Consider the following 25,318-nt stretch of genomic DNA (forward strand, 5'->3'; position numbering starts at 1 on the left):
ATGACATATTTATATGAGAATGTAAGAATGAATCTGAACCATTGGATTTTAAAATAAATGGTGAAGATTATGGGTGAATCTTTTTTTTCTCTCTCCTACATTTTGAAATAAATGATGTAGGAGCGAGAAAAAAAATTCACCCATGAGAATGAATCTGAACCATTGGATTTTAAAATAAATGATGGAGATTATGGGTGAATTTTTTTTCTCTCTCCTACATCATTTATTTCAAAATGTAGGAGAGAGAGAAAAAAAAAGATTCACCCATAATCTTCACCATTTATTTTAAAATCCAATGATTCAGATTCATTCTTACATTCTCATATAAATATGTCATTATCATATGATATGCTATATATATATATATATATATATATATATATATATATATATATATATATATATATATATATATATATATATATATATATATGGGGACGTATCAAATTGGAACTTTGGTTATTATGAGAACTGAGAACTTTTAATAACAACCATACGATTTAAAATCAATGGTCAGATATGTACTTATGTGATATGTATCTAAATCAGAATCTATCTATTAATTATTGTCTCTTAAAATAAGAGTGAAATCTGAGACATTGATTTTAAATCGTAGCGTTATTATTTAAAGTTCTCAGTTATCATAATAACCAAAGTTCTTATTTGATACGTCTTATATATATATATATATATATATATATATATATATATATATATATATATATATATATATATATATATATATATATATATATATATATATATATATATATATATATATATATATATATATATATATATATATATATATATATAAATAAAATAAAATTTGATTATTAAATTGTAAATTACCCATCAGAATCTATCTATTAATTATTGTCTCTTAAAATAAGAGTGAAATCTGAGACATTGATTTTAAATCGTAGCGTTATTATTTAAAGTTCTCAGTTATCATAATAACCAAAGTTCTTATTTGATACGTCCCATATATAATATATATATATATATATATATATATATATATATATATATATATATATATATATATATATAAATAAAAGCTTTTTAAAATGAATAAAATTTGATTATTAAATTGTAAATTATCCATCATTTGTAAATTGTAACTAAGTAAATGTGTAAAGGAAAATACTATTTGTTACGAAGGAACAAATAGAAGAATGGCAAGAATTACACTAAACCCACCCCATGTTTCCGTATAATGCCACGTTTATATTTTTTTCTAACTAAACATTTTGCCTTCGTGTGTTTCGCTTCGTACCCAGTAGCATAGCTCATGTGTAAAATAGATAAGGTGTCTATGTGAAAACAACACCTAGTAACCTGTCTTTGCTCCGCGCGTGAGAGACAAGAATGACATACACAAAAGAAAACCTCGCTAACTAAGACTGAACAACCAATTCTTCGACACTTCCAAAGTTTCTCTCTTATGCTGCACCAGCCAGCGGCGATAACAATAACATAACACTTCACTATCTTCATTCATTCTAACTCCTCAGTTTCCCCCACATTTCCGCTCTTACTACCCAATCGGTAACACCCCACCTTTCACTTTTTGCATCAATGTGTTATCTACTGCTTGTTTTTAATTGGGTCTTCTTTAATTGTGTTTGAATGACATTGTATGAGCTAAAGTTTTGATCTTTTTGCTGCATTGTGTACAGTACCGACCTTTATTGTTGTTTTGGATTTGTTTCAGTATAACAAAATTGCGGATCTCGGAAATTATTTGATGTATAGTGATTTTAACTGTGGTTCTCGCTGATTTTTTGTGACTGTATGTAAAAGGTTTAGATTTCTGTTTTGTTTGTTTTGGGGCTGCTTCTGTTAATGGCTTGAGTGTTCATTACTATGTGTTGGTTTTGAAGAACGAGAAATCAATTAGGTGTTTTCTGCAGTGCTTCATAAGATAAACTATTGACACGGTTTCCTTGTGTAGCTTTAGGGTTTATTCGGCCACAGTACGCGCATTCGAGATGGCAACAACATCAATTTCTAGCTTGCAAATTGCAATGTCAAGATCATGTATTTCTTCATCACAAAAGTTTGCCGATGTGAGTACCGTGGTTTTTGGTGGCAAGTCCAAGGTGGGATCATGGAATAAACTTGCAAGTGCTTGTCATGTTGCGTCGGTGCAGCCCTTCCAACGGAGCTTTACATCTTCATCTGCAAAGTCTGTCAAATTTGCGACGAAGGCAGTGTCTGAGTCTAGTGATACAAGCCCAATTTCAGGATTGCCAATTAATCTAAAAGGTTATTTTTCATTTTCTTTTTATCCTTTCTAGTTAATATGTTTTTAGTCTCATAAATATATGTCTCAATGATGTCTAACTACTGTTTAGGAAGCATGGTATACTGTGAAAATATATTTGTATTTGACGAATGAAAACTGTCAATTTATGGAAAATAGTGTTTTTTTTAGGTAAAAGAGCTTTTATTGCTGGTGTGGCTGATGACAATGGGTACGGATGGGCAATTGCAAAATCTCTTGCTGCAGCAGGAGCTGAAATTCTTCTCGGCACATGGGTTCCTGTAAGTTACTATTTTATTTCAGATAAAAAATGGGTACTTACCAGTCAATACCAATTCACTTTTGTAGTGATACATTTATTAACTGTGAACCATTGCTGTAGGCTCTGAATATTTTTGAGTCCAGCTTACGACGTGGGAAATTTGACGAATCACGCGTGTATGACATTAAATACTGCTATTGATTTTATTTGTTAAACCATATGATATATAACCTTGCTAATAAGAAATGCTGTTTTCCAGATTGCCTGATGGTTCGTTGATGGAAATTACCAAAGTTTATCCCTTGGATGCTGTTTTTGACAACCTTGAGGATGTACCAGAAGATGTAAACAAGAGATACCGAGTTTCATCTTTCTAATAAAGATATATGAAGTACATGTATTTCAAGATTTTTATCCATGTACTGATTATTTTTTTGACAATTGTATAGATAAAATCAAACAAGCGCTATGCTGGATCCAGCAAATGGACGGTTCAGGTATATAGACTTCTTTATAAAAGATCCAAATGCTCTTTTGGTCACTGTCTTTGATAAAAATCTTGACAAGTATAAAAATCTTTAAATTTAGTGAATTACAAGTTTAGGTGAAAATTGTAATTAGTTAAATTTCTACTAGATATTGATTTCAGCAGACTTTTGTAATCTTTACCTTACTGGGACTGGGACTAAGCCCAAATTTATGATATTTTTCCGTTCTCAAGTAAGAGAGATAATTCATTACTCTTGAGTAATAAGTGATTTTCATTTCGGAAATCAAGCACATGGTATTTTCTTTATGGGTCTTGAAAAATCTAGGAACTCTAATGAAGTATGAATGAAGCCTAGAGTTGTTTATAAATATGAACTGGGTCTGGAGTTTTTCTGGCTCCTAACTTACTGCATAAGACTAGGCTCGTTATATCTTACGCTCATCACTTTTTCAGGAAGTTGCTGAATCTGTTAAGGAAGACTTTGGCAGCATAGACATCCTTGTGCACTCACTTGCCAATGGACCAGAGGTATGGTTAATAAGCGTTGGAGTTTCTTTATGACACTGGATTTCAGCTTTTATTAAGCCGGTAACTTTGCTATAGGTGACCAAACCACTGTTGGAGACATCTCGAAAAGGATATCTTGCTGCATTATCCGCATCTAGTTACTCCTATGTTTCTTTACTCAAGCATTTTCTTCCAATCATAAACCCAGGCATGTACCTTATCTAATAATGCTTCCATTCTATAACTTGCATTAGAGCCTATTCTATAGCTTTTGAGATTGAAATATGCCTAGACGAAATTGTAATAACTTGTATTAGAGCCTATTCTATATTTGATATTGGGCTAGTCACAAACTTCACGCTCTACATGTCCAATCCTTAGCGGGAGGGTGTGTGTGTTCAAACCTCACCTCTTGAGCTAGCTTTTGGGGTTGATTTAGTCCCAGTTCAGTTTCTAATTAATAACTTATTTGGTTTATCGTTTTATCTTACTAACCTTTCCAATTTGTGTATAGGAGGATCTTCAATCTCTCTCACGTACATTGCTTCAGAGAGGATCATTCCTGGGTATGTTGATTATGCCTTACAAAGTCCTTATTAATTGTATATATCATAAAATTTAGATTCACTGTATTCATGGACTAAATGATAATGCAGATATGGGGGTGGTATGAGTTCTGCAAAAGCTGCACTGGAAAGTGATACACGAGTAAGCCTCAACCTTTTTCCTAACTTATCGCTTAACACATTCATTTTTAGTTGGCTCTTTCGTCTTTAGGTGTTTGAAATTACGGCATAATTCTTGCTTTTTCAGGTGCTTGCTTTTGAAGCCGGTAGAAAGCGCAAAATTAGAGTCAACACTATATCTGCTGGTACTTCGTGGCTTCTTTTTTAATGCTCCTCACGCCTTCATGTCTAATCTCGGTTGACATTAATTGTTTTTGTTCGCAATTGGTGAATTTAGTTCCTGTGGTTAACATGTTGTCTCTTGCCTCCAGGTCCATTAAGAAGCCGCGCTGCAAAAGCAATTGGATTCATTGATATGATGATTGATTACTCAATAGCTAATGCACCTCTACAGAAAGAGCTATCAGCAGGTAATAATATTTCCATCAGGATTGTTCCTTGTAAAATATCCAGTTCGTCCTCAATCATTGATTATATGCATAACCGAGTCTAATTTTTAACGTGTAACAGAGGAGGTAGGCAATGCAGCTGCTTTCTTATCATCACCTTTAGCATCGGCTATCACGGGCACTGTTTTATATGTTGACAATGGTCTGAATGCAATGGGTGTTGGAGTTGACAGTCCCATATTTAAGGATCTCAACATTCCCAAGGAACAACATTAAGTACCGATTCTCTCCCCAAATAAGACAATGTAGTGGCTACTTAGAGTATTTTGTTTTTCGTTTTTTTGTAGGCTATTTTTCCAGATTTTGTCTTGTAGACTAGAAACCTTTTATGTATCTGTAATATTCTCAGAAGTGCAGGTCATATAATTATCAATGTAATAAAAATGTTTGATCTATACTTTTTGATAAATGAACTTTTCAAACATTTTGTTGCTAGTTTTTTTTTTTTTGGTTGGTGAGATGGGGGGAGGGGTTAATTAGCGAAGAATCGAAAATGATATTACATGTATAAGGAATATGCTTTGATTGACAAGTTGGTATTATAAATTTACAATCATTGAGTGACAGAAGTTTAACTGTCATATTACTCATGTGCTAAAAAAGCTAATTACCAAAATTGTTAGTGGAAGCTTTGAATCGAGATTTTTGCTTGGGGTCCACCTTGAACATAAACAAATATACATTCAGATCCGGGATTCAAGACCTTGAGCCACTGGGGAAGTTCATAGGTGTTCTTCTCTCCAGTTGGAGACAGACCCCACACAGAGCCTGAGAGATTCTCAATCACCAACTTAAGATCGGAGACCGGCTTTACAGAAGTGTTCTTGATTATCACCTTGTGTCTGTAATAAGTTGTAGTACCAACAGTCCACGAGCTGGAAAGTGAGTGCAGAAATTCAACTGGTGCACCTGCAACATTACCTTATCAATTTAAACCATTGTTTGCATGAAGAAAATTCGAAATCAATGGAATTGAAGGCCTATATTATATTTTTTGGATTAAGCAAATAGTTATTTGGTTCTAACGTATCAGACGCTATCCCTATACTCCAGAAATTTTAACCAAAATCTGGGGACCATAACCATTATTTACTCTATTGGATCTCACCTTGTGGTGTTTTAGGTTTTAGTTCCTTGGAAAGTTGTGTTGTACCTGTCAAACAATGGATATCATATCAGTAGAGCAAAGGTTATATAATTAGAACCTTCCAAAATCAAATCAGAATATAGACCCTTTTTCCTTAATTCTTACTCACTTGGATTTTTTTTCTGGGGCAATGGTGATTCATTATGGTAGGAACCTGTGTCAAGCAAGAGAAGAGTGAGCGAGGCCTCATATAGAAAAAAGCCGACAAAAATATCAAATTATATTGCATAATATTGATAGTCATATTCATTACTCACCAATATTACCATATGAACTTTGCAGTTTAGCGAAAATCCCTACAAGAGGAGCAGAACCTGAAATTGTAGGCTCAGTTTGTTCATAATTGGATCTGTCATCAGAGTAGTCATCATTTCTATCTGGACCTCCTACAAGGCCTCCATAGATGACGTTAGGATTTGGCTGAATACGGTTATACCACGCGTCGAATCCTTGTGCGCAACCAACCTCAGAGTGAAGAGAAAAGACGGAAGCAATGGAAGCGCCTCTGTGGTGAACATGAATAGGATATTTTGGTCCATATCCAACCAAGTAGCTCATATCCTCCGGGTTTTTACCAAGGATATAATCAGCCTGTGTAAACCAAAATTCACAGTTTCGGTTATCCATCTCACGGTAAACTGTTAAAATGTTCAGCTAGGGATGGAGTAACAGATTCCAATAGATACCTGTGACTTGACAAAATTGAGAAGTTCCTGAGGTGGAATTTGACCCTCAGGACAGTTGAGCTGTGCTTTTGCAGCTGACAGATAATTAGAGTAAACAGCTAAAAGAAATGCGGCAGAGGAAGCATACTGCATGTTGTTCCATTCATGCAGGTACAATAAGCCACCTAGTAAAGAGAAAACACAAGCAGAAATAAAATGATATGATTATACTTTTCTCTGACTGTTTCTTTCAAGTGATTGTTGAATTAAATTAATATTTCACAGCAACTAACCTGGAGTTTTTGGGACATTGTAACCATCATTCTTTTGCAAACAGGCGCAGGAAAAATAATCTGCTTTGGCCTGATATTGCTTTAGTGTAGATGCATATGAGCCAGCTTTTCCTTCTAGTAATACCTGCAAATTGGGTTTAACCATTTAATTTCTATTGCATGATTCCTTGAACCAAGTCACAGTTGATTATTACCTTTGATAGGAGGATCTGGACACCGGCATATTTGTTGTCCCAAGAGAATTCTTTCACCGCCAATCCAGTTCCACCCATATACACCGCATTGTCCACAACATACTTTAGGTAGTAGTCATCACCGGTTGCTCGGTGCAGCCATGCAGCAGCCCATAACAATTCATCCTTTTTCCCCAAAGAAGTGGTTTTAGATACGATTGGACGGATACTAAAAGGAAGGAAGAAATAATAGAGAAATGTTTACTCACTGAATAGCCAGAAGAAGCATAGAACTGGTGAGCACAGGATATGGACTCATCATAAAGCCCCCTGTATCTATCTGCGAACGTGAAGAGCTGCAACGTATAGAAGAATATTAATAACTCCACAACGAGTGTAAATTTTGAGAAGATCTCCGCGAATCAGAGAGCGTATTGCTAGTATTCACTTACCTGTTTCGCATGGACTAACAATAGATTAGAGTAAGAAGAGTTGTATGTCCTGAAAGCTATCGCCGCAGCCGCCAATGCAGCTGCAGTTTCACCAGCAAGATCAGAACCAGGATGCTGTTCATCAATTTTATAGGCCGTTCTTGAAGTCGTCATGTCTTCCGCACGTTCCCAGCAGTAGTGATCAGAAACTCCATCACCCACCTGAAGTTTCGCAGAAAAAAGCATTAGTATATTACACAATAAGCACACTTAACATTCAACCAGATTAGTTGCACTGGTTTTACCTGTCCCCAAAGAACATTAGGTTGAGTATGCGCTTTAATGAAATAATCAGTTCCCCATTTAATGGCCCGTAGAGTATGTCCGATTTGGTTTAAGTCTGTCATTTCCTTGCTAAACTCAATAGCTCCCCATGCAAGCATTGTCACACTGTAAGCCATTGGCAGCCCAAACTTCACATGATCACCTGCATCATAGTACCCTCCTACCAACTCTACCTGTAGTAACAAACACAAGAATTTAATATAAACCGTTTTCACCTTATTTCTATAAGTTCTCAATGATAGCTTACGAAAACAGTTAAGAGTACTTACTCCTTGCTGAATCCCATCCTTGAGACCAGAATCAGCGCGCCATTTGATTCGCTGCTCTTCCGTTGGTAACTTACCGGATCTTTGTGCTTCAAAGAACAACAAACTCTTGTCAAGAGCATCACCATAGTTAAAGCCAGAAGCTACACTTCCACCTAATCCAACAAGTACTACTGTCATAACCATGCACAAAGAGATGCTTAAGTTCTTCATGATGGTTAATAAATTTGCACCTTGATTTAAACTCAGAAAATGTGACTAGTATATTATATAAACACTATGATTTGCCTTATGCATGACACATTGCACTATATATGTATATATAAGGTTTTAAGAGAGAAATAAAGAGTATGTAAGTGTGTGGTAGCCATCACGTTGGGGTTGACCTTAGGAAATTGAAAGAGGTTCCCACGTTTTGACGTGCCAATGTGTAAATAAAGTCCACTTCAAGCTGATCGGTGTATCTAACTGTTTTGATGAATATGTATCATAATATAAAAAAATATATACAGTTTTGTGATGTTAGATTGATGCTTCTGCTTTTGCCGGCAGTAGAACAATATTTTAAAGAGGTCTAACTACTTGGTTTTTAATTCTTATGAAGAGTTAATTCTCATAAAATTACTAGGTGAATATTGGTGTTTTTTAAAGATAATTTCTCAATCTATCCTATGGGCTTCTTACGCACCATCTAATAGACCAAAATGTCCCTGTGCTTCCGTAGATGCATTTCTAGAAGTACCTTTTTCCATTTTTTCGTAGATGTATCTACGGAAGTGTTAAAACATGAGATTTTCCCAATTAATAGATACATCTACCGAACGCACCCTACCGTAGTTGTAGTTACGAACGCACCCTTATGTAGTTGTAGCTACAGAAAAAAAAATATTTTGAAATTTTTCCAATTAATTAGAAAAATATCAATTTAAGTTATAAATTAATTGAAAATTTTCCCAAATTAATTGGGAAATCCCAAATAATTAAGTTCATGGTATATACGGAAGCGTGAGATGCATTTACGAAAAAAACTATTTTTTTTTTAAAAATGGTGCTTTCTGAGATGCATGTAGAAAAACTAGAGGCATTTTTGAAATTTTACACGGTGTATGAGATATTCATGGGGTGGATTGAGAAATCGTCTTTTTTTATTAGTTTTCTTCCCAAAAAAAATAAATATAGACTAGTTTTCTAAATTTTCCCACATATTATTGGATAATTAATTTCACACACACATATATATATATATATATATATATATATATATATATATATATATATATATATATATATATATATATATATATATATATATATATATATATATATATATATATATATATATATATATATATATATATATATATATATATATATATATATATATATATATATATATATATATATATATATATATATATATATATATATATATTTATTAAGAAAAATTTAATTAAATGCAATTCATTTTTTTAATATCATAGAAAATATAAATATATTATCAAAGTATTTTATATATAATAAATATAGGTAAAATATCTTTTTTTTTTCTTCTGATATGTTAACCTTGAAGTTCATTTTATTTCCTTAATTTTAAAAAGTTTAATATTAGTCTTTACAATTGAAAAACTTTTTAAAATTAAGGAAAAAAATAATTCTCGAAGTTAACATCCTGTAAATTTTTTTTTGCCATAAATATAGAACGACACAAATGGTGGTAGATATTTGAATGTCTTAATTGATCATATATTTGAAATTTGATCAATTTTATGAAAATACATTCGGTGAAAGATGTCAACTCTTAAGTGAATCTCAGTTATTCCAATGAATTAATCTTTAAAATTGCACTTAGGAATTACTTAATTTATTTGAAGTTCTTTATGAAATTAAAAAGATCATTGAAAATAAAATTTATATTATTTGAAAATATATTTTAGAATAGAAAAATAAAAGTAAGTTTTAGTTGCTTATGAGGAGTAAAAATGAGTATTTTTCTTTTACTGAATGTTATAGGCCTTTCACAAGGCCCATAGAGAGAAGTCCAAAAGCAAATACTGAGAAAGCAATTGCGTGGAACAAGTGTATCCTCATTCTTCTTAGAGACAGACGATTTTGTCCTTTAGATGCATCGACCATCGTCTAGGTTAATCAAATGGATGTCCACATAGCACGTCACGTCCTTCGCGGATGATTTTAATCGCTCCCACTCTATATGAGAGAAAATATTCCATTTCAAATCCATTTCCACTACCGCTTTTCAATCTTTCGTTGACTTGGACTTTGGAGTGCTAACCTGCATACCGTCACATAAATCTTTCAACGAGTCTATGCTTTCATCCGCAAATTTTCATAAAGAAATACCATTCCTTTATCGAAGATCCAAATCTCCGATCTTCTTTCAAATCTTTTAAACTATTGTGACGTCTAAAGTCACTTGATATTGCTGCTGAATTTAACAAAACACTTCTTCATCTTCCTTCTAAAGAAATAAATGATTCAGTCTTAGGCTATGTACAATGGGGGTGTTGAAAAACAAATTCAATAGTTGAATCCTTGCAATGAGGGTGTTGAATAGGGTGTTTAAAGTGAGGTGTATTAATTGGTGTTTAAAGTTTTCAACATGTTGAATGTAGAAAGAGTGGGGTCTACAAAATACTTTGTAAAATTTTATTGGTTGTTTTGAATGTTTAGATTTTTTAGTGTGTTGTGAATGGTGGTGGAATAGGATGTTGAATTTTATTAAACAAAATCATTTTAGTGAGTATAAATTGAATGTGTGTTGAATTATTAGGTGGAAGAAAGAGAAGATGATGTGTAGTATAAAAAATGAAAAAGAAGAGTGTTGAATAATAAAACCATTGTACATAGCCTTAGTGGCCTCTCCATCTGGTCCAACACCACAAGATTTGACCCTTTCAAGAGTCCTCTAAGGAGCATTCCAAGCATTTCCAACTTCTCGATCTTCACTACAACCTTGCCAAGGTGAACCATCAAATCGACCTCCCTTGCAAGTTGCAACCTCTAATACCTGAACAAGAGATGCTTCCTAACCTCCAACTTCTACGAGCCAATTTTGACATGCATGAAGCAACTAACCAGTTAGCGTGTACAACTTGGTACACCAACACAAATTTCAGGTCTTGGCGTATAAGATCCTAAGAATTAAAGAGAACTTGCAATATGTCCCTCCAATAGGCAGTACCTTACGAGAGGAAACCTCACGTGAAAATCCAGTTACTGTTCCAGAGCCGATCCCGACTCAAACAATCACAGCACATGAAGAGGCTCCACAATCCCCACACCGTCACTAAAGTAAGAGGCACCAAACTCCTCCTACTGGTTACAAGGGAATGATTGAAAATTACATCCTAACTGAGGCTTATTGTTCTCCTCGTTCTCCCATGCACCGTCCTTGAAGGAGGGAAAGGCTTGACGCACACACTTCAACTACATAGCAAAAAAGGAACCTGTTGTTTGTGCGTATCCTTAGTAGAGAATACCAAGGTCCCTAGAGAAGCCTCTAAAGTTGTCTGTCTATGACAAAACCAGGGATCCTTACAAACATTCCGAGCACGTAGATAACCGGTTGATCTACTGCCACACCAACGGAGTCATGAAGTGTAAGCTCTTTGCATTAACTCTCAATGTAGCTGGTATGCCACGATACAAAACACTTATAAATGAGAAGATAGACTCGTTGAAAGATCTATGCGACACCTTCACCACCCAATTCATTGCTCGAAAATAAAAACCTACAACTATGGTGGTACTCAGTGGAGTCACACTTGGGAAGAAAGAAATATGTGTGAATACATAGACCAGTTCACAAAAGTGGCGGTAGTAGTAAGAGGCATGAACGACAAGTTAAAGTGCTAAATATTTAATAAAGGTCTGAGATTGGATTGCTTGTGCCAGAAAATCTAGGGCATGAGGGAACCTGTAGCTTGAGTGATTTGCTGAAAAGGACACAAACCTATATCAAATATGAATTGGGAAGAAGAGCTCTTAGAGGTAGAAAGCGAGAGAGGTTCGGGAACCGAAAGTTCCAGATACAAGGGAGTTTCGAAGAGATGACGAAGAGTGAGGATTTCGAACAAAAGTCCCAATCTACACTCCTTTGAATAATTCAAGGGAGAATATCTGACAGGAATGTGCCAACACTAATTTGAAGGAGTCTGAATTCAAGAATCCTTATTCGGTTAATGAATCTTCCAAGATAGACACAAGTCCAAATGTTTCCTTTAAACGAATATTTTGTAGTAGTAGAGATGATCTATGATTTAAGCAAGAATAATAAGAGGATGAATCATCAAGTCAAGTTGATACCCCAAAAAACTCAACCTCTATGGCTAATTCAACTTAACATTAAAGAATAAAAAAATCCTCTAGAACTAATCCCTAAAGGACCCAAAAAAATATGGGTATCTAAAAATCAAATTATCTATGTGGCCAATATGTTGTATGAGAGGATTGAAACATCAATCATGTTATTTAGAGAGTGGATGCTCAAGAAAAATTACAACCTAACACTAAAGTAGGAAGGAACTTTGGGATTTGAAGGAAAAAATAAAAAGAAAAGATAATTGGTTTTAGTACAATTACTAACTCTTCTTTCCTTTTCTACTCATAATGTTTTGTTATTTCTCGGACTCAAACAAATTCTATTGATCATAAATCAATTAAGTGATAGTGGTTATAATATTGTCTTCAAACAAAAGTCCTTTAAAGTAGTAAGAAAGATGAGTCGATCCAGTTGAAGTAGTTAGATTCTTAGACTATGTTTGGGAGTTTGGAGGGGAGGGAAGGGGAAAGTTTCCAAAAATGAAAATTTAAAAAATTATAGGAAAATATTTGACATTTTTTGAAAAAATGATTTTGTTTATAATGGTAAAAGAGTCATTATCATTACTAAATTTATAATTTTCAGAATACTATAACAATCTAAAAGATATTTAGAAAATTTATGTAAGCCCTTCAAAACCTCCAAAACCCTTCTTCAGTACAATTTTTGGGTTCCCCTATTTTATGGGATTTTTGGTGTTATGAATAAACTCAAACCCTCCAAAACCCTCCTACCCAAAATCTTTTTATCTTTTTCACTCAATTCTTCCTATTTTTCAAAACTCCCAAAACATAGTCTTAGTGAAAATCTTTTTTTTTTTCATAAGCAACTCTTCTATTATGATTAGGAGTACTAGGGGTACTCCAACCCATATACAAGAAAGAAATAGTGTCTATTCTGCCAAATGGTCTAGCAGAGAGTACATAAATCTAATCTCTCAGACTAGCAAAAGGCAACAAACGAATGCATTATTCACAGTAAAATATATAGCGATTGTAAGTTGTAGCACTCGACTTCTATGGATGAAACATCAATTATAAGATTATTAAATAAAGGGAAATAAGACCCCTATCTAGTGTGGTAAAACTTCAGCCTTTTATCTATCAAAGAATCTGAATTTTCATTCTAGAGCAAAACATATATAAATTAAGCATCATTTTATTAGAAACTATGTTTCGAAAAAAGATTTATATAAAAAATTTGTTGATGAAGATTATCAATGAATTGATGATTTTAACACGCCGTCTTTGTAATTTTAAAATATACAAAAGACCTAACGTACTGTGTTACTAACATTCAAAGTTGAGACATAATAAGAATGAACAATCGTTTAATTTATAGAACAAGTAATGAAACTTTTGTGAAGTGAACATTTAGAAATACATTCATAATAAAATTATAATAATACATAATTATGTAACACTTTACAATTGTATACAGCGGAACAAAAATAAATAAAAGAATAAATAAAATAATGAAATTGAAAAGTATTGAAACAGAAGATGAAATAGCAATTGATTGTTTGTGAATTTGTAGAATTAGTTGGGAGCACTGCAAATACTTCTTATGATTCCGGCGGATCCGGTTAATGGTTGAATATCTCCCATCTTTATCATAGCAGCTGCAAAATCAGACTTGAAAGCTGTAGGATTTTGACTGTATTGAGAAACGATAGAATCTGTAGATCCTCCACTGAAAAGAACTTGGTCAGATTGTAGAAGACCTTTCTTTTGAATTAAATTTTTGAAGTAGTTGTTGTCAAAAGAATTTGGTGTAACCAAGTCCAGTGCTGCTAACTTTTGATTGTTTGAAGTGGAACTGATAGATGGACAACCACGTTGGCGAGTGCTAGCGAATCCAGCATCTATGTCACTAGCATTGTTGTATATCCTACCACGAAAAGTAAAGCATTGAGCTTGTCCGATTGTGTGCGCACCTGAGTTAGTTAAAATCAAATGGTTCAATAAGTAAATGTTTGGTCAAATATAAAAATATGGAAGTTTGAAAGAAATGAAATATACCAGATAGTGTAACCATCTCTTTGGCGGTAAGACCTTTATTTGTAAATTTAGATATAAGAGTTTGAAGATCGTCTGTAAACAAAGGAAGGTCAGTATTGGCGAAACTTTTACTTGCTGTAGTAGAGTCTCTTCTTCCAAGTTTCACTGTCCATGATGGACCACCAACCTGCAAATAATATGAAATTATTAATATGTTTTTGGTGAGAGATTATTAATATGAACATCAAAAGATTGTATACTTACAGCGAATGATGCATCACGTGCTGCTACAGCAACTATGTCTGCACAAGACACGACTCCGGGACATACTTTCTCTACCTGTGATTTTGCATTATCGATGACTTGAAATCCTCTTACTGAGTTAAGATTAGGAAGTGCAGTCTTTTCGGTCTGGATTGTGGTACTGTCATCGAGCAAAATTGATGCATCACAGCCCTGCACAAAGCAGTCATGAAAATGAAGGCGAATGAGAGATGCAGCCATGCGACGCTCTTTAGAGACAGCAGTACGAATGGCAGTTCTAATGGTGGTTAGTGCATCGGGACATGTACTGTCGTAAAAAGTAGAAGACAACTGTGCATCACATATTGACATTGTGGCTAGCAGCACCAATGTAACAGCAAAACTAGTAGCAGTGATCATTGTATTAGCCATAGAAGTGTTGAGAAAATATATATGAATGAATGTTAGCAAGATAATTAAGAAGAATGAATTATATGAAATGATGAGAGAATACCATGCATATATATAGTTTGTTGTGTGTGAGAGAGAATGTGTACGTCATGGTCACTGATGTCCGCGCGCGGTTTGATAACTCGCTCCTCAACCTTTTCCATATTCACAATTCTGACCAATTCTCCTTTGGTTGGTTGCTTGATTGACAAATACTATTGTTTCTTGCCAGTTCATCACATCCATGCCAAACACTTTTCAATATTTTCCTTTTGAATAATGCAATTTGTATTCTCAAGAGTCAAAATTTATTATTTATTATGAACACTCTCCCCTACATAATATTGACAACTTCCATTTTCTTTTTTCGGATAACCATATTTGATTCATTCTCTCATATTTTCACATTTATATGTTTTGAATATATTGACAAAAAATGATTTGACAGGTAACGCTACTATTTTCGCAAGTTTATCGCAACAAAACTGAAGATTGAATTGGTTTAAAACATTAAGAAAAAATAAATATATGAAAGGCCTAATATAAATTTTAAAATTAAACATTTAAAATGTATTTTTGAATAATAATTTTGTGGTTGTTAAGAGTTGAACTCAAGACCGAAAAAAAAAAGGCATAAATTTTACTAACTTAACTACAATTATATATATGACTAATGTGTCATTGTATATTTTTATAAAAGAGAAAGTAGATCTGTTACAGAAGTTTCAAATGCGGATTGACAAAGTATGAAGAAGAGTAACATTCAACAATCTTTTACTCCTGTGTGACCTCCGGCCGATGCTGGATCTCCCGTGCCACCTCCTGATGGCGTTGACCTGTTGCACGAGGAGACTGATGCACCAGAAGGTCCTTCAAATTTATCCCTGTTGATAGGGTGTGTAGATCATACAACTAAACATGTATGGGACAGAGAGGTAAAATTTCTTAGACTTATTACTTATTTGTCCTCAGTGGAAATTTTTTAACAGTGTTTACTTTGAAAATTTTCAAGAAAGGGCTTCCTAGAAGTTTTACAACCACGGGCGGAAGAATTCATCTCTACAACAGCCGTAGGAGTTGTGGTACCCAGAGTCGTCGTCATTCCATCTGCCTCATGGTGAGGTTACCACCAATTTAGACGACATCACATGCCTCCTGCATATACCTATCCTATTTATATGTAATGCTCCTATTTTTTATCCTATTTCTAAATGCAAGTGTACGGACATAATAAAAATATTAATTTTTCTTTAACTTTGTTGTGTATTTATTTTTCTAAATGTGATGATTAACTAAACAATTATAATTGAAGATTGAATTGGTTTATAACAAGTGCCACTACGCCGTACAAGGACTTTCACAGCGTTTTTTTGGGCTTTTAGAGCGCTTAAAAGCGTTGCCATAGGCAACGCTGCCGTAGATAAAAACAGCGCTTTTTGGTACGCCAAAAGCGCTCTCGTAGCACTCCTATAGCAGCGCTTTTCCAGAAAAGCGCTCTCGTAGTACCCCTATTGCAGCGCTTTTTCCAGAAAAGCGCTCTCGTAGCATCCCCTATAGCAGCTTTTTTTTCTAGAAAAGCGCTCTCGTAGCATCCCCTACAGCAGCGCTTTTTCCAGAAAGCGCTTTTTTTTTTATCTTTTATGCCCTTTTTATTATCTTAGGCAGCGCTTTTAATTAGAAAGCGCTTTTGTATGTAGGCTTTTAAGAGCGTTTTTGAAAGCGCTTTCGTTGCTAAACGCAATATTTTAAAGTGCAACTTGTAATTTAAGTCTCCCAGTTCGACCTGTAATTTATATTTATTTTCAACCTGTAATATTTTTGAAAATAGTCACTAACCATGTAATTCAAGGCTTATGCACGGGTACTCGGACACGACCCCGTCCCTGCGTCGATGCCAACTGCGCCGTCCGCTCGCGTCTAGCCGACGCTGTCTAAGTCTCTCTCCCCTGTCTGATGCGTGCTGGGTTGCCTGCCATATTCCTGAAACAATTGAAATCCATAAGAATGTGAAACAATTCAAAAAATAAAAAAAAACCACTTTTGGACATATTTTGGAAGTTCATCCCCGAAACTGGTGAGGGAGGTGTTTTCGGAAATGAACTTCCGAAACACCCATGCGAAGCCAACTTCTGCAACTTCCATGGCAGAACCCAAAATCCAATGTTCAAACATGTTATAATGCTTCTAAACAACCTAAATACTACTAACAACCTACCCCTATATCAATTTTGTAATTTCTAACAACCCTAACATGCATTTGAATTATGGATCTAAGGATTATGAAACTTACAAATTGAAGTGATTGAGAAGCTTTTGAATGTAGTAGAGCAAGTAGAAACAACCTTTGATGTAGCCTTGGAACTTGGTTTGCAAAAAATCTCTTTGAGGAAGTGTTGATGGTGATTTAGGGTAAATGAATTGGGGGGAGGGGTTGTTTTGCTAAATCTGCAAAACGCGCAGTATTTCGGAAATGCACTTCCAAAATCCTGTTTTTGGAAATGCATTTCCGAATTAAGACAAATTTTAAAAAAATAAAGAAGGCGTTTTCAGAGATGCATCTCCGAAAACAACATTTTTTTGTATTTCGAAATGTATTTCTAAAACAGAGGACATTTTGGGATTTTTACCAGGGGTCACAAAAAACAGGGGGCGGATATATTTATAAAAAAATAAATATGTTTTTGGATATATTGTAAAAAAAAGTAGAGAGAATGATTTGACATGTAATGCTCCTATTTTTTATCCTATCCTATTTTTGTTTTATCACTTGTCGTTATTTTTTATCCTATTTCTAATCGCAAGTGTACGGGCATAATAAAAATATTAATTTTTCTTTAACTTTGTTGAGTATTTATTTTTCTAATGTGATGATTAACTAAGCAGTTATAGTTGAAGATTGAGTTGGTTTATAACAACTGGCTAGACATATTATTTTAGAGAAAGTGATGTAATATTCGTTTTTAAAGTGGACGATTTATCATGTAATAAAAAAAATTCTTGAAGGTTTTGAATTTTTTTTTATAGATCTATAAGAGTACAAGGAGTACTCTACCCATTACAAAGAAAAAATAAATATTATAGGATCCTTGTTAACTAATACAATGAAGATAAATTTCATAAATTACAAACAAGTTAAAATCGAAGATTGATATGGCTTATAGAAAATAAGAGAAAGTTTTGTGTTAATTAACGATTTCTCACAATGATAGGTCAAATATTATTATTGGTTTGTTACAATTATGGGTAAAAATTTGTTAAAGATGGACACACTTGTAACTTAAATATCCTTTTGTTCTAATTTATTTTATTAGTGAACACCGTGAATTCTAAATGAGATATCAAAGAGTTTTTTAAAAATAACAATTTTAACTTGTGAAAAGAGATGATACAAGTAATTTTAATTCAACAGAAGTGTGTTGAACCGTTGAATGAATAAGTTTAGTTATTTCCTTTCATTTTTCCCTATTATGAAACTACTTGTTATTTATTGAATGAATAAGTTTATTTGAATGAATAAGTTTATTTCTATTGTTTTCTTCAATTCTAAGTGTGATGCTTTACCAATGACAAAAAGAATGAAAGACACAAGAAATTAATAACAAAATAAAAGAGAAAGTAGAGTTCTTACAGAAGTTTTAAACGCGGATTGACAAAGTATGAAGAAGAGTAATATTCAACAATCTTTTACTCAATCATCAGATACCTCAGCAAGTAAGATTTGAGTCAAATAATTCCATTAGTTACCTTCTTTTTTTGTTATGAGTGACCATGTGATTATTCATCTACTTGACTTTGCTCTATTTCTGAATTATTGTTTGTCTATTTGATTACACGTTGAGGCAAGTTGTTTGTTTTTAACTTAGAACTTTTCTTAGGTGACCCTAAAAAATAAACTTATTTGTTGTTGAACCCTTTGAGCCTCATCCATTTCATTCGGTGACTAAGCCACATATTTATTCAATTCACATGAAAGAGAAATCTTTCCACTCTCTCCTTGGAGTTAGGTAGATTTTTTTTCTAGTTCATGCAAAATTCTAAGTTTGGGGTTTCTTCTAAAATGAACAACGATTTAAATTTGGGTACAGGTACTAGAATTCGAGAATAAAAAAATGACAAGAAAAAAGAAAAGAATTAATAGAAGCTAGAAAAGTCTTGTCTCTGTTCAAATTTAGAGCTATTGGAAAAAATAAATATTCAAAATTATAGTACCCATTAGTTAAAAAAGAGTAATATGTAAGAATGGTGGTAAAATAGGAAGGTAGCATGTACTTAACTCCAAGGAATTAAACTTACCGATCAAAAATATCCCACCTAGGCATAAGCCACATTATAACCTTTGAAAGACCTCAAAAGCGTGTTTTCAAATAGAAAATGATGAATTTTTAGAAATGTTACAAATTTGCATGTTTGATGTCAATTACGTGTGAATGAGTGTTTACAATATTATTTCATAAAAAATAGTGAACAGTGAGATTGAGAGAAGGGTTGAGTATAAATAAATTTGAAGAAAAGCTATTTAGATTATGTTGGATTGAAGCAAGGAATATAAGTGATGACTCAGCTATGATTGGTGTCTATTATTCACTACTGTAAATATACCCATTTTACCTTGTACATGAAGGAAATTTTACCTCGGTTACAGAGGCAAGATGAGGAAGGACGTCATGAAAACCTGCCTCCTTACCCTCAAATTCTGAATAACCGAGGGGATAGGTGAAAAGGTAATTGGTTTGATCCCTAGCAACAACATTTTTTATCTTCAAAACTATGTAGCGTGCATATACCTTTCGGTTTTAGTTAATAACCGAGGAAAGATGCTAGTATTTATGTCAAATTTTGATAAAACCGAGGGGCAAAACCAAATATATATTTTTTGCTTTAAATCTCATTTTGACTGACCAATATAATTTTTTACACATAACCTAAACATTATGTGACCGAATCAAATCATTTGTATTTTATACAGAATACCAAATTTACATTGTTTACAAAACCAAATGTACAATGCTTATAATGACATTTGGCATACACAAAATTTATACCAATAAAACCTATAAGTATTTCAACCTATACATATTTGCACCTATAATAACAAAATATTTATACAATGCTTGCATCAACCAAGAAAAACTAGTGTTTATGAGATTCATGATAAGATAATATTGTGAAAAACAATGCCACGAACAAAGTATAAATGAATTCTTGACTGCCAAGAAACCTTGCAGATGTAAAAAGACTGAAATTTGTTATAAATTTAGTGTTATTCTTTACTTTCTTTTTTAAAGAATATTAACAAATAACCTCTCACACCCTAATTAGAATTTGCACCGTACAATAATGAGAGACTAGTATGCTATTTATAAGAAAACTAACACACTAAACTAATGGGCTTTTACACACAGACCCATTACCCAAGCTAACTTAAGGAACAAGATAACTTAGATAATTGGGCTTGACAAACATGCCCAATTTGACATGTTAACAATCCTAGCATTTCGACTACAACGTTACAGAGCTTCGACTACGTCATGTGAACAGACTCCGGTGACATGCTAAGATCATGTCGAATTGTCGAACCAAGAAGCTACCATTCGATCTTACAAGAGTTCGATTCAATATCTCACAAATCTCCCCCTTAGAACAAACTCTACAACATCAAGGGCACAAACTAGCTTTCTTCCTACAGCTGTATCAACTGCATACAGTGGAAAAACTAACAACTTGGCAAGGTCTTGGAGATCATATCAAAAACATTGTGATATGTCGAAACTTCATAATCAGAGTCGACACACCTTTCAATTACTACTTTTATATCTTCACCATAAGCCCCACCATAAATTAGGGCTCTATTTAGAGACCCAATTATGTACCTTACAATCCACTTCAAAACTTGCAAGTGAGCCTTTCCAGGATTCGCCACGTACTTGCTTACAAGAATTACTGCATATGATATGTCGGGTCTAGTACAAACCATAACATACATCAAAGAACCTACTATGTTAGCATATGTGATGCTATTCATATAAGCTCTTTCAACCTCAGCACTAAGACATTGATCTATACTCAACTTGAATTGAGGGTTTGTGGGAGTCACAATAGGGTTTGAATTCGAAATACCAAAATTTTCGAGAATCTTATGTTGGTATTTCTATTTAGATAAACATAATTTCGACTGCTTTCTATTTCTTCAGATGTTAATCCCAATAAGTCTTGATGCAGCTCCCAGATGCTTCATGTCGAACTCCTTATTGAATTCAGCTTTTACCTTCACTACATCTTCGATAGTGTTGTTTGCTATGAGAATATCATCCACATAAAGCAACAAAATAATAAATGAATTACCAGGTCGAAATATGAAGTAAACACTATGGTCGAACTGACCTCTAATGAAACCTATGTATGCCATGAACTTGTCAAGTCTTCTGTTCCACTATCGAGGAGATTGTTTCAGGCCAAATAATTACCTATTCATCTTGCACACATAACCTTCCTTTGCTCTTTTTGCATACCCTTCAGGTTGCCTCATTAGAATTTTTTCATCTAGATCTCCATACAAGAAAGCAGTCTTCACATCCATTTTTTCCAGTTCTAGGTCAAACTGTGCCACCATTATTTGAAAACACATCATTGATGTTGGCACCTTCTTTTTGAGTGAAACCCCTTGCGACCAATTTTTTCTTGTATCTTTTCGATGTCACTCCTTTGATTCCTTCCTTAACTTTGAAAATCCAATTACAACTGAGTAACCTGGCTTCGGAAGATTTCTTGATCAACTCCTAAGTATGGTTAACACAAAGAGATTTCATCTCATCAGCCATGGCCTTTAACTATTAAGTCTTATTTCAACTCCACGTATTGTCCTTATTGTCTATATGTTCTTCATATAGAACCTCACTTGCAGATATTAAGGCATAGGTTATGTGATCTACATACCTAATTCTCTCATATGGCTTGACAAATCTTCTCGACCTATCTCTTTCCAATAGGTAGTCATTGACAGTTTCCTCGACTTCCTCAGTATCTTCAACATCTTGTGCTTCTTCTCCGACTTCATATGGTGTCATACGGTGAGAGAACTGACTTTTCTAAATGTCGCGGATAGCAAGAGTCGCCACCGACTTTTATTTTATCCAATATATAGAAAGGCTAAAAGAACAGAAAAAGACCTTAAAAAGATTTTGAATTCGGGGGGTAAGTTATACAAAGGGAAGGTGTAAGCACCCTATGTATCCATGGTTATCCATGGGCTCTTAATTGCTTAGCTCACTTTTGTTTTCAAAAAAGTTTGTAGTGTGTGAATAAGAAAAGATTTTTTGAAGAAGAACTTTAGCTTGTAAATAAGCGTAGTTTTTTTGAATTGATTCTTTGGAAAGAAGTGGGAAAATATTTTTGAAGTTTGAATAATGAGTAAGCAATTTAAAGCAATTACCCTAAGTTAGAAAAATTGTTCTTTTAGCTTTTCAGTTTGAAAAGGCTATCCATACCATAAGAGGGTAGGAAGTCCTTTCATTGGATGTGCGGGTCTTCGAAGATTATCGTTCGCCATAAGACTGTCCCTACCATATAGAGGTAGGTAGTCTTTAGGGAAGGATATAATAGTCATTAATCTTTTTAGGAAACAGGCGAGGATACCTTAGCAATGGGACAAATCATCATTTACCGAGGCAACATAGAGGGACAAAATTGATGATTAATGAACCGAGGGAAACATTTGCTTTAGGTATCATCGGAATCGAGGGACTTGACTATTTTAAAGGCAACAAATAATAAGGCAACAAGGCAATAAGAGAGGTTACCCTAAAGGTGTGTGTGGCACAATCACGTGGTTAAATTCAGTTATCTTATCTTATAATTAATTATTCTAGGTTGATTCAAAGCTTGCACTCCCTAGGATTACTAACCACGCAGTTTAAAAAAATACAAAAATTAAAGGTAGAATTTAAAAATCCTACGCTATTACAATAAACACCTGCGGGGAAGGGGAAAACAAAAGGAAAAAAGAAAATAATTAATTCAGGGTAAATGGCTTGAGCCTTCATCGATCCTTGATCAACCCTGAAAATTAAAAATGAAGAAGAGAAGGGTTAGTGCATTAAAGATCGACAACCCTAATTTATCAGGATAAATCAGGGTTAAAACAAATAGCTTAAATAAAAGTATGAAAGGTAAATAAATTAATATTCTAAATAACCATTAAAGGTTAAGAAAATCGAGAGTTCGATTAAATATAACATTTAAATAATTATTGAATTAAATCCTAATTATTTAATCGATTAAAAGTAGGGTTAATGAACTTTTTGGTCCCTCTAAATATTGCAGATTTCGTTTTTAGTCCCTATAAAATTTTCCTTCAAGAAATCGTCCCTTCAAAAATTTTCATCTTAACTATTGGTCCCTAACGTCAAAATTGCTAGAGATTAGCTACGATTTTAGCCACTGATTAGCTACGAAATTTGACGTTAGGGACTAATAGTTCGGAAGAAAAATTTTGAAGGGACGATTTCTTGAAGGAAAATTTTGGAGGGACTAAAAACGAAATTTGAAATATTTAAAGGGACGAAAAAGTTCATTAACCCTTAAAAGTATATGTGAAAATTTGAATTTTAATATATAAAAAAAATTATTGATAGAATTATGAAAAAAAGTCGAATTTTCGATAAAATAAATTATTATAAAAAAAACATTTTTGTTAAATACACAAAAAAGAGCAAATATTTAATAAACTAAAAAATAAAAGAAGATAAATAAATAAACTAAAAAGAATCATGCAATTAAAAATAAAAAAAATTAGAAAAAAAAAACTTAGCTTGGATCAAGTGTGGCTGGCTTCCGAGGGTGTACGTTGCGCCTGCGTGTTGTGGATTGTTAGATCTGCTGGGAGACTCATCCAAAGGCTGATGCGCTGAGGGAGCATCTTACTTACGTGCGTCTTAAAGCATTGGATCCGTCTGATTCAAACGAAAAACGCGCGCAGTCCAGCTAATGGGGAGGGGGGGGGGGGGTGACGCGTGGTCATCTTCAACCTCCCAACCGTCGTTTTAGGTCTGCAAACACTTTTAAAGATGGACAATTCCATGGCTATAAACATGTAGCTTACGAATACATGCAAATACCAACAAAAATTCTTCGCGAGGCCACCATTGAGTTCGTCTAGGCCTCACGAATTCAACTATGGCCTTAATTTGGCCTAACGGTACCTGCAACAAAAAACCCTAAAACGAAACACTAATTTCCTACAATGGTATAATTTGATACAGGCGCGCAAACAAACAATTAACTACCCAGAAACGATCCTTACATCATAATAAACCATATAGTGCAATCAAAACATGTTTATATGCCATGAATTAAAGAAATCGAAGAAGTTTAAATTTATACAAACCGTGGCTTAATGGAGGTAATTCTAGGGGTGTTGATGGCGTGTGAGTATCCAGTTATCTTCAGTGAACACCAAGGAACGTGTTAGGATCAACAAAAGCTCCTGAATCGGCCCGCAATTCTGAAATCGAGTTTGAAATTTTCTTGAACTTTGGAGCTCGGACTAGGGTTCTTGAGGCAGAGAATTTTTGTCCTAGTGATCTGCAATGTTTATGTTTATATAGTAGAAGGATTTAGGTTGACTAATTTGAAAAAAATCCAATCAAATCCTTGATTTGCAATCTTAGAAAATATGGTTCATGGATGTTTCTAATTTTGTCCATATTTCAATCTTTTTCTCAATCAATCTTGCTTGCACGAAATTTTCTTGTTTATGAGGCTTAAATGATGATTCAATCTGATTCCTACATACTTCCAAATCAAATATTTGATTTTACATGATTTATATGAATTATTTATCACTTTTAATTGACTAATAATTAATAAAAAATCAAATAAAAACCAAAAATTCGTGGCAATTTGGATTTTGGGCTCTACATATCATGAAGATGGAGATTGGATCTTAAGAATATGGGCCTATTTGCAAAGAAATTCATTTTGAAGCCTTTTACTTCACATTTTTTTCTCTTAAAATTGTCCAACTTTGACAAGGCATATCTCCCTCAATTTTTAAGATATGAAGGAGTTCTAGGACTTTTTGGAAACCTCAAATGTCCTCTACAAGCCACTTTGGAAGATTTTTTTCCATTTGAGGATTTTATCTTGATGATATGGGTTTTGACATAAAACTACTTTTGGTTGACTTTCAAAAAGGACCTATAATCTTTTGATCTATATCTCTCAAATGAAGCATTTCTAGACTTGGAATGTGAGAGACAAAGTTGTAGAGAATTCAATTTCCTTCAAATTGAGCTTTGGATGGAGA

General features: G+C 33.7%; 3 protein-coding genes across 3 annotated transcripts; 1 reads left to right on the forward strand and 2 right to left on the reverse strand.

Moving 5' to 3' along the window:
- The first annotated feature begins 1,292 nt into the window (after positions 1-1,292).
- On the forward strand, positions 1,293-5,098 carry LOC131602211 (enoyl-[acyl-carrier-protein] reductase [NADH], chloroplastic-like). Its single transcript, XM_058874255.1, has 13 exons — positions 1,293-1,551; positions 1,958-2,271; positions 2,441-2,550; positions 2,652-2,707; positions 2,791-2,875; positions 2,981-3,028; positions 3,475-3,549; positions 3,625-3,736; positions 4,043-4,094; positions 4,185-4,236; positions 4,342-4,399; positions 4,526-4,624; positions 4,725-5,098. The coding sequence occupies exons 2-13, from the start codon at positions 1,995-1,997 to the stop codon at positions 4,877-4,879; spliced, it is 1,179 nt and encodes a 392-aa protein (XP_058730238.1). The 5' UTR covers positions 1,293-1,551; positions 1,958-1,994; the 3' UTR covers positions 4,880-5,098.
- A 49-nt stretch (positions 5,099-5,147) lies between these two features.
- On the reverse strand, positions 5,148-8,284 carry LOC131602210 (endoglucanase 5-like). The gene is made up of 11 exons (XM_058874254.1): positions 7,987-8,284; positions 7,678-7,890; positions 7,394-7,594; positions 7,211-7,297; positions 6,963-7,127; positions 6,769-6,892; positions 6,497-6,660; positions 6,068-6,401; positions 5,920-5,964; positions 5,772-5,816; positions 5,148-5,572 (listed from the first exon to the last, which is right to left on the reverse strand). Exons 1-11 carry the CDS (start codon positions 8,194-8,196, stop codon positions 5,283-5,285), a joined length of 1,878 nt encoding a protein of 625 aa, XP_058730237.1. The 5' UTR covers positions 8,197-8,284; the 3' UTR covers positions 5,148-5,282.
- Positions 8,285-13,699: 5,415 nt separating this feature from the next.
- LOC131607120 (lignin-forming anionic peroxidase-like) lies at positions 13,700-15,037 on the reverse strand. The gene is made up of 3 exons (XM_058879155.1): positions 14,587-15,037; positions 14,344-14,509; positions 13,700-14,258 (listed from the first exon to the last, which is right to left on the reverse strand). The coding sequence occupies exons 1-3, from the start codon at positions 14,995-14,997 to the stop codon at positions 13,861-13,863; spliced, it is 975 nt and encodes a 324-aa protein (XP_058735138.1). The 5' UTR covers positions 14,998-15,037; the 3' UTR covers positions 13,700-13,860.
- Between the last annotated feature and the right edge of the window lie 10,281 nt (positions 15,038-25,318).

The sequence above is a fragment of the Vicia villosa genome, linkage group LG5 (assembly GCF_029867415.1).
Source record: "Vicia villosa cultivar HV-30 ecotype Madison, WI linkage group LG5, Vvil1.0, whole genome shotgun sequence".
NCBI classification, from domain to species: Eukaryota; Viridiplantae; Streptophyta; class Magnoliopsida; order Fabales; family Fabaceae; genus Vicia; species Vicia villosa.